The 9,680-nt window shown below is 51.5% G+C and overlaps 1 protein-coding gene across 1 annotated transcript; it reads right to left on the reverse strand.

Annotated features, from left to right (window-relative positions):
• Positions 1–2,694: 2,694 nt before the first annotated feature.
• On the reverse strand, positions 2,695–8,812 carry Cox19 (cytochrome c oxidase assembly factor COX19). The gene is made up of 3 exons (XM_076923457.1): positions 8,652–8,812; positions 6,536–6,647; positions 2,695–3,409 (listed from the first exon to the last, which is right to left on the reverse strand). Exons 1-3 carry the CDS (start codon positions 8,731–8,733, stop codon positions 3,325–3,327), a joined length of 279 nt encoding a protein of 92 aa, XP_076779572.1. The 5' UTR covers positions 8,734–8,812; the 3' UTR covers positions 2,695–3,324.
• Between the last annotated feature and the right edge of the window lie 868 nt (positions 8,813–9,680).

A 9,680-nucleotide genomic window follows, 5' to 3' on the forward strand; every position in this document is an offset into this window, starting at 1 on the left:
CAGGAGGCAGAGGCAAGTGGTTCTCTATGAGTTCTCAAGGCAAGCCTGGTCTACACAGTGAGTTCTAGGCAAGCCAGGGCTACATAGTGGGACCCTGTCTCAAAAAAAAGTCAATCAATCATTCAATCAATAATTAAAATAAATAAGAAGGGTCAGAGCGATAAATCAATGGCTACCGTGCTTGCTACACAGGCATGCGAGTCCAAGTTCAATCCCCAGGACCTCCGTGAAAAGGTAGGTACAGTGTTAACACTTGTAATCGCAGTGCAGGGGAGACTGAGGCAAGCAGAACACTCGGGCTCACTGGCCAGCCCACCTAGTTTACTTAGTTACTTCCTGGCCAGCAAAACAGAACAAAAGAAACTAGTGATGGCTCCTGCAGAATGACAGCCGATGTTGACCTCTGACCTCTAAAAGCACATGCATGCCCAAAAACTGATGGGAGTTTCCTCCCAAAGGCACCATGTTAGCATGACAAGATGTTCAGGGGCCCTGTGGAGGACTAGCATGCTCATACTGCAGACCCCTCTACATATGTGCACACACCCATACTGCACACTCATACAGCATACACACACATATGTGCACACACCCATACTGCACACATTCATATAGCACACACACACACATATGTGCACACACACACATGTGCACACTCATTCAGCATACACATACATGTGCACACACCCATACAGCATATACACACATGTGCACACACCCATACTGCATACATATATGCACACACTACAGTTTACCACCAGAAGAAGTGGTTTGGTATCCACAGGGGATGAGAAATTACAACCGGCCTGTAATTTACAGAGGATATAAAAACACTACTCAACACAGTGAGTTCCCTTCAAGTAAGGATTTTATAGTTTCTATAAAAATGATGCACACCTGTTATAAGATGTAATTGTGAGGATTCCAGGAAGAAACCAAGTATCCTCCAACTCTGGCCCCCAAAGCCATCAACGTTGTTACGCTGCGGTCCTGGCATCTCGGTGGAGACAGGTGGATGCACTCGTGGATGGCACCACCATGATGTGTTGGAATGTTAACTCAGCTGCTCTTGACTGTTAAGTCCGTTCATTTTGTCATTTGCTGACAAGATGCACCAAAGGCTTGGAAAGTGGCAGGACTTTGAATTTCATCCTGGCACTTGGGAGTTGGAAGCAGAGCCCAGGGCCAGCCTTGGCTACAGAGTGAACTCTCGCTCCATAAATAAAACACAACAGTGTGGCTGAAGAGATGGCTCAGTCACCAGAGTGCTTGCCGGCGTTCCAGCGAGTGAGCTTGGCTGCTCTAACACCGCCATTGTGACCAGCGCTGTGGACACCAGCGTTGAGTGATAAAAACCAAGGATCAAACGTGAAATGTGTGCATGTGAAGCTGGTGCTGCCCCACTGTGTGGCTGGGCTTAGCCAGTGTGTGCAAACAAGCAGACCCTGGTGGACATGACTGTGGGTCCAACCAAGAAGAGGCCTTTCTGCGTGACAGAACACAAGGCTCTCAGGCACTCACATCTAGTGGGGCAAGGGTAAACTGTACCCCAGATCAGCAGACCCTGCAATACCAGAGCTGCTGCCTAAGACCAACGTGAATATGCCAAGTCCTCCTCCCATCCCTGTCGCTCTCCCCCTCTCCATTTCTCCTTCCCTCCCTCCCTCCCTCTCCCTCTCACCCACTTTCCTCACCCCCATAGGGTCTCTCTATGTAGTCCTGGGTGTCCTACAACTTGCTCTGTGGATGAGGCTGGCCTCAAACTCAAGAGATCCACCTGCCTCTGCCACGGGTGCTAAAAGTGTGCCACAGTACCTGCCCTCCACCCCACCCACCCTGTCCTTCACTGTCCTTCACCAGTCAGACAGGAGTCAGGACAAGCAGTGTGGGACAGCCCTTCTCCAACAGCTCTGGAAGACACATATCTGAGGGCACTGGAGCCTGCTAACACCTGGCACTGGCATCTGAGGGCACTGGAGCCTGCCTGCCGACACCTGGCACTGGCATTTGAGGGCACTGGAGCCTGCCTGCCGACACCTGGCACTGGCATTTGAGGCCACTGGAGCCTGCCTGCTGACACCTGGCACTGGCATTTGAGGCCACTGGAGCCTGCCGACACCTGGCACTGGCATTCTGCTGGTGTCTTTGGATCCCTCAACACAGCAGAAGACCCTGGCCTCGGCATGACGGCACCTGGGTGTTTAAACAACCCACAGGCAGCTCTGAGGATAGCTTGGGCTAAGCCACAGCTCAGCCCTGCTTGGTGTTCACAGTGCAGGGTCACTGCTCGGCATGCAGGGGCCTCAAGTCAGCACCCGTAGACACAGAAACACGGTGTTACTGTAACATGGAGCAAAAGTGGAAAAGGAAGAGATTCTAGCCCATCTTCTAGTGCGTGGCTGACCTACCTTGTAGAGGCGCACGGTGGGTTACTGAAAGGAAAAGCTAGGTTTAGAAACAGCTTGAGACGACTGGAAAACCCGCAGCACAAAGCCATCTGCTGGGAGACTTGAAAAATTGATGTTGTGCTAGGAAATCTACCAAGCCTGGTGATGTGAGTTCAATCCCTAAGACACTCACTCATGCAAGAAGAGAATGGACTCCTCTAAGTTGTCCTCTGACACACACACGCACACACACGCACATATGCATACACACACTGAGACACAGTGCTACCCTAAATAAATAAATAGATAGATAGATAATAAAATGTAATTTAAAAAGCAAGAAATTGTGCTGGAGACATGGTTCAGCTGGTAGCTACTTGGCTAGCATGCAGGGAGCCCTGGATTCCATCCCCCAGTACCCCAGACATAGAGGCAGAAGGATCAAGAGTTCGAGGTCATCCTTGGCTACATAGGCAGTTTGAGACCCTGTCTCAAAACACTTAAAACAAGAGGTCAAATATGTCAAAAGCCAAACTGTTTCTCACTTCCTACTTTGTATTCCAATTTTGTTCAAAGAAGACAAAGGGAAGCAAGCTGACGTGCATCCATGAGCACGAAAGGCAGACATTTTGCTGTTGCTTGGACAGGTGCTGGTGTGAGGACTCAGGTCTGTGACAGGCTGAGTCGCTGTGGAATGCTGTCCAGGGCTCTGTGATGTGATGGTCACACTGGGCGGGACATCACATCACACTCCCTCTCTGGAGGGAACCGAGGTCAGCAGAGGAACATTTGGTGTGTACCGCAGGAATGAGCCATGTTCTTAAGTCCCCAGGGAGAGCCCCTCCACTGGGCAGCACAGGCTGAGTCTCAGGTCTCCCTGTACTGAGGGCAGAACAGCTCAGCTCCAGGCAGGGGACACAGCCCTGTGGTTCTCTTCTCAACACTCGTCCTTTGCCTCTGGCTTCCCCTCCATTACGTCTCTAAAGCCGAGCTTCTCTAGGGGTTCCGGTGCCATCAGCTGCCTGGAAGAGAAAGATGCTGCCACTGGGAAGAAAGGGCAGGGCTCTAATCCCACCATGCTCTTTTGTCATTTACCTGCCCAGGCTTCCAGCACCCCTACCCCCACCCAATTCTAAAAAAGAAAAACAGACCCAGAGAGTGATGTCCTCCCCACAGGGCAACCAGCCAACAGGTCAAGTGAGCCTCAAGATCCCTCCCAGCCATACTGTCGGCCAGAGCTCACAGGGCAGGGGCTGAGGGTGAGGGTGACCCCTACAGGTGTGAGCTGAAATGGGGAGAGCTGAGACTAGGTAAGTGTCCTCCTCATAGTTGTGTGGGGACCATGTGTGAGCGGGATCAGGGATGGAGAGAATGGGGTATACAGAACTCAACTACTTGCCTGTGCAGACTTTAGGGGTGTACATAGCTGGGGACAAAACCTCGTCACCCCCACACTGTAGGAAGACATTGAGAAGACTATGTCTACTTTGGCCTCCAGGCCATTGTGAAAGTGTTCTGGGGGAGACAGGAGGTCGGAACATGGAACAGAATGGCCCAGCCTTGTCACCAGTGCCATGATCCCAGCACCTGTGAGGCTCTACCACCTTCACAGCCGCCCTGTGAAGATGGATGGAAATCCAGCACAGGGTGGTCTACCCTGCCTCCCAGTCAGCCGTCCACATGCAGGGCCCTCACGCTGTTGCCCACTCCAGCTCGTCCCTCCTGCCACATTACACTCTCACAGTAAACTCCCCTCCCCCACCACACTCCACTCCCCACAGCTCAGCATGCTCGGAAGACGCTCACAGTAAATATGGTTACCGTCTCAACCCAGGGACATCTCTGCCTTCTTATTCACAGTCATGATCCCCATGGACAGACACCCCCAGGGTCCAATGTCCTGATGTGGGAGGAGAGGACCAGCTTGGAGGTCACACTCTAACCAGAGGGACGCTGAGGACCAGAGCCGAGACTCTGGTCAGACAGCAAGCATCAGGAGAAAATGGTCCAGAGATGCAGATGCCCCCACATCTGCCAAAGACAGGGACAGTTGTCTCCTCTGCCCCTCAACCCAGAAGCTCTCCAGGAACACGGGACTCTAGCCTGGGAAACTAAGGCCTCTACCTTCAGACCATCTGGCCAGTGGTTGCAGAGGTGGGTACAACTGTGGGAGGCTTGCCTGTGGCTCTGAAGCCTACCAAGGCTGGCTCTTACTGCCACTGGTTGCTCAGGGCAGGAAAAGGAACAATGAAGAACACTACCAGCCAGGGAGGATGTGGCTCAGAAGAGCACTGTTCAGCTCTCTCAGGTCTCTATCACCCTGGACCCAGCTGCCAGGAAGATCATCTCTGTGAGCCCAGTGTGGGGGCCCGGGCCAGCCTGGGATAGTCACAGACCCTGTCCCAGAAGATGAATAAACAAATGGCTGAGGAGGTGACTTCATGGGTGAAGGGCTTGCTGTGGAACAAGGAGGACCCATGTTTGATGCCTAGCACCCATGGATAGAAGCCCACCAAGGTGTGCTTGCAACCCAGTGTTGGGGAGGTGGAGGCAGGAGGATCCCTGGAGTTCCACAGATGGCCAACAAGGCTGATCAGTGAGCTCCAGGCCATGGACACTGTTTTAGAAAGTGGCATGGGTGGCTCCTGACAAACAAAACTCAAGGTTGACCTTCACATGCAAAGCACACACACATACATGTACACACACACAAACACACACACACACACACACATAGATGAATAGGTCAAGCTGAAGAAATGCTCTCAGTGTGCCTCTGTCACCTAAGGAGACACCCCTAGAAAAATGTCCCTGGGACTTCTAAGGCTGGAGACACTGAGATGAGCCCTGAGCTGTGCTCTGGAGCCTTCCTGAGGGCTCAGCCACACCTGCCTGTCCCAGCAACATTCATGCCGTCCCCATCACCTCTGCCTCTCGGGAGGGGGGTGGGCAGGAGGGCTACAAGGTCATGGCCAGCTTGTCTGTGGGAACGTCTCCTTTTGTAGAACTGAGCCTAGGGAAGGCAGGAACCTGTTCACATCCTCATTCTAGTTTCACTTTGACCCTCTCCTAAAGTTCAGCAGAGCCAAGAAGAAATGTACGGCATCCATCTTCTGAGGCCACAGGCAGCCGTGATGAGGCTCAGTTCCAGCCATGAGCCATCTGGAAGCAGCGATATCAGAACAGACCCGAGCACCACGTGCAGGGCAAGACGTTACAGTTAAGTTGTTGCCACCACCAGAGCTGAAACACCCACACTATAACCCCCACATGCATACACCTCTGGGACTTGTCTGGGTTTGTTAAACACATAGAAAGCAGGCTTAAGTGGACCGGTGACATCCTGAGAGGCTGAGGTGCCTGAGCTCTCGTGTACACAACTGCAACAGGCCCCCTTCCCTGCATATTGACGTGCTAGCTACTTCTTGATATTTACAGGCTAGTGGTTCTTATTCTAAGGCAGAACTCCAGATTTTGGATTTTGTTCTGTTTAAAAGTAAACTTGGGGGTGGGGAGGTGTGGCCACCATCATCCATTACTGCTTAAGTCGCCTATTGTCCTGGTGACATTCCAAACACCTTTCAGTAGACAAGCCGATGCAATGCATGTTCTTACAGGCGAGAATGTAAAAGGCGTGAAAACCTGCTCGCGTGAAAACCTGCTCGCTCAGTCAGCACTGCTGGGATCTGAAAGCTTAATGACTGAGGGACAAAGCTGAGGAATGGGGGCTGTGGGCAGGGCAGTCACTCATGAAGCCGTTCCCATGGCAGTTAGCAGCCTCATGCCCACCCCATCAGCTAAGCTGCAATTTCTCCCAGCAAACATCAGCCACTCTGGTGTGGCTGGGTTGGTAAAATGGACCAAAGAAAGCCGGGTGTGCTGGTCTGCTTGCAATCTCAGCACTGGGGGGCAGAGATGGGAAGCTCCCTTGGCTTGCCTGTAGACAGCCTAATTACTGAATCCAGGCTAGCAATAAACCCAGTTCCCAGCACCCACACTGTGGCTCACTACAAACACAAGTGCACACACATACACACACGCGCGCGCACACACGCGCGCGCGCACACGCACGGACACACACACACGAACACGCACGCACATGCACACACACATACATATGTGCGCACACACACACACACACAACTCACCTTTGCATCCTGCACATTAAATACTCTTTAGATTCATTTCTGCACAAAGCATTTTCATAATTCTTCTCTCGGAGACACTTCATGAATTTTTCTTTAAAGCTTTTACATTCACCTAGGAGACAAAAGAAAGACAGGATCCTATTTGTAAAGGGAAGGCCTCACCTGCTCACAAGCTGACCCTAGGAGCTATGGTTTCCATGAAAATTTGTTCCCTTTGTGAGACTGTGCGTGTGGCTCTGGGGTAATGCATGTTCGGCATACAGTCCTCTGGGAGAAGTCCCTGTACTTCAAAACAAAAACAAAGCTGAAGAGATGGCTCACTGGCCATGAAGACTGGCTGCTCTTATACAGAGTTTGGTTCCTGGTACCCACACTGAGCAGTTAACGAATGCCTGTAACTCCAGCTCCAGGGTATCACACCCCTTCTGGCCACCAAGGGTACCTGCACACATGTGGTATATATACATACTCAGATGCACACACATACATATAAAGTTAAAAAAAATTAAAATAAAGCCAGTCATATTGGTGCACACCTTTAATCCCAGCACTCAGGAGGTAGAGGCAGGCAGATCTCTGTACATCTGAGTTCAGCCTGGTCTACAGAGCGAGTTCCAGGACAGCCAGGACTACGTAATGATACCCTGCCTTGGGAAAAAAAAATGAAGAATTAATTAATAACTAATTAATTAAAATAAAAAATTTTAATGAAAATTTCCCAATGAAATGTTGGTAAAGAAAACATAATCTAAAAATATTGAGATGTCTCAGTGGGTAAAGACACTTGCCATCAAGACTGACAACCTAAGTTTGATCTCTAGGACCCACGTGATGGTGGGAGATCCCTCGTTTTCCACAGGTTGTCCTCTGGCACATCCCCAAACCACACTAAAAAAAAAAACAAACATAAACTTTAAAAAATACGGCCGTCTCTAAAGTTGTCCCTGGAAGTGGATGTCCACAGAAGCTCACAGCACCGTACAATCTACACTCACAGCTGCCATGCACGCTACATTTCTCAGGGCTGTTTGCTTGTGGTAGGCTTGGGGGCGGGGCTCTTTTCTTAGTCTTGTAGTGCTGAGACTGAACTCAGGTTCCTGTGGGTGCTAGGCACCCGTGCAGCCTCTGAACTGCATCTCCAACTCTCTCCCAGTTTTTTTTTTTTCTTTCACATGTTTCAGTTTCCCAAATGGCAGTTAACTGTAGACTTCAGAACGGTGATTGGAAACCCTCTGGGCCGGAGGCGTGGCTCAGAGGTGGAGCACTCGCCTAGCAGGTGCCAAGCCCTGGCTCTCAGCCCCAATATTAGATACCAAGAAGCTTTCTGAAAATATTTCTTTGCTTAATGTTCACTGCAGACCCAGGGGGCCTAGCACCAAGTCCTGCCCTCCCCCACCCCGGCTCCAGGAGTCACCACCCTGCCACATTAGCCCCAAGTCTTACTTGGAGGGACATGACAGGTGGCCTTCTAAAATAGGGAGCCTCAAGACTCAGTTTCTCTGACTGCACCCCCACAGGGCTCTGAGCATGCCCAGCCCCACAACCCGAGAAAGGCCTGTAATATTAATTGTTCTGCACCCTTAGGTCCAGTACCTCAGACCCCACCCACCAGATCTAGCATCCTGTCACCTAAATCCGACACACATGACAATGCCACACACTGCCCCTCATATCCAGCTCCTCCACCTTGGCTCTCGGACCGTTGATCCAGCACCCTAGCTAGACCTGACCACCTAAATCCAGCACCCTAGGCCCTGTCACACCCAACAGCCAACTTCTCAAACACTGCACCTAAATCCAGCAACTCTGACTCGGCCACTCAAATCTAGTACCTCAGGCCCTACTACCCAAACCCATACCTGTACCCCCAAACCTGCCACCTATCACAAAGAAACACTCCAGACTTTGCCACCCAGACTCAGCAGCCCAGACCCTGTACCCAGATCCAGTACCCCTCACCCTGCCACCCAGATATCCTGCACCCATAACTCTATCACCCAAACCCAGTACCCCTGACTCAGACTCAGTACCCTAGACGCTGCCACCCAGATTCAGTACCCCTAACTCTGCCACCCAATTCCAGACCGTCAGCAGCCCGAGCCGAGCCGAGCCTCACCGAAGTGATCCAGCGGGAAACTGCCTTTGTCCGGGGGCCGCGGCTGGAAGCTTTTCGTCCCGAAGTTCATAGCGGTCGACATCACGGCGAAAACAACAGCGGAGAGCGTTGGCGACGCAGGACAGACTGCTGAACACCGAGCGGGTCCAGGAAGCGCCGAGCTGGTCGAGCAGACCACTGGCCCCGCCCCAAGTCTACCCAGGCCACACCCACCAAGCGCGCCTCACCCATTTAGCTCCGCCCCCGCGGTGCTGTTGAAAGGACCTGCTCCTGGTTTCTGGCCCTCTGAGAAGCAGACGCCCAGGAGTCATCTTTTGGTACTGATTAGCAAATAAGGACAGAGAGATGCAGCCGTTTCCCAAGAACACCAGTCGATGACCCGGGATCTTCATCTTATCCATCTGTCTACAGGGACTGAGTTTCCTATCTACTCAGAGGGTCTAATCAAGAAAAGCACAATAAAGGAGAGGCGGCTAGCTTACTGCGAGTGTTGCGACACAGTGCTACCAACAGTGATTTTACAAACAGAAAATGAAGCAGGGTGTAGTGCCTCATACCTGTAGACAGCGCCTGGGAGGCAGAGGCAGAAGGATTGCCTGAGTTTTCAGCAAACCTGAGCTATGTAGCAAGACCCAGTCCCACAAAACAAAACAAAATCTCCCCAAAGGGCATCTTCTATGGCTCAAGAGACCAGAAGTCTGATTCTAAGGTGTTGGTCATTAGCTACTGTGGACTGCTGTCCCGGCTGTCTGCTCCAGGGAGCCCAGGTTCTCCCCCAGCCTCTGAGATGTTCTGTCAATTTTAGGTAATTCTGGGCTGTTAGAAACAGTGTCCTTCTTGGGCCTCCACTTCTGGAGGCACTCTCCCTGTTTCTGTATACAACTATTCCTTTTATAAGGACATTGCTACACTGGTGTAGGGCCATCCCAACAACTAACACTCTCTCTCTCTCTCTCTCTCTCTCTCTCTCTCTCTCTCTCTCTCTCTCTCTCCCTTCCTTTGTTTTTGTTTCGAGACAGGGTTTCTCTG

Source organism: Arvicanthis niloticus, chromosome 24 (genome assembly GCF_011762505.2).
Source record: "Arvicanthis niloticus isolate mArvNil1 chromosome 24, mArvNil1.pat.X, whole genome shotgun sequence".
In the NCBI taxonomy this organism is placed as follows: Eukaryota; Metazoa; Chordata; class Mammalia; order Rodentia; family Muridae; genus Arvicanthis; species Arvicanthis niloticus.

Excerpts from the sequence above, each read along its gene's own strand:
- Cox19 (XM_076923457.1), bottom strand. The coding sequence starts at position 8,733 with ATGTCGACCGCTATGAACTTCGGGACGAAAAGCTTCCAGCCGCGGCCC. Across the intron at positions 6,648-8,651 it reads TTTCCCGCTGGATCACTTCG|GTGAATGTAAAAGCTTTAAA; the intron begins GTGAGGCTCGGC and ends TTTGTCTCCTAG. Across the intron at positions 3,410-6,535 it reads TTAATGTGCAGGATGCAAAG|GCAGCTGATGGCACCGGAAC; the intron begins GTGAGTTGTGTG and ends TTTCTCTTCCAG.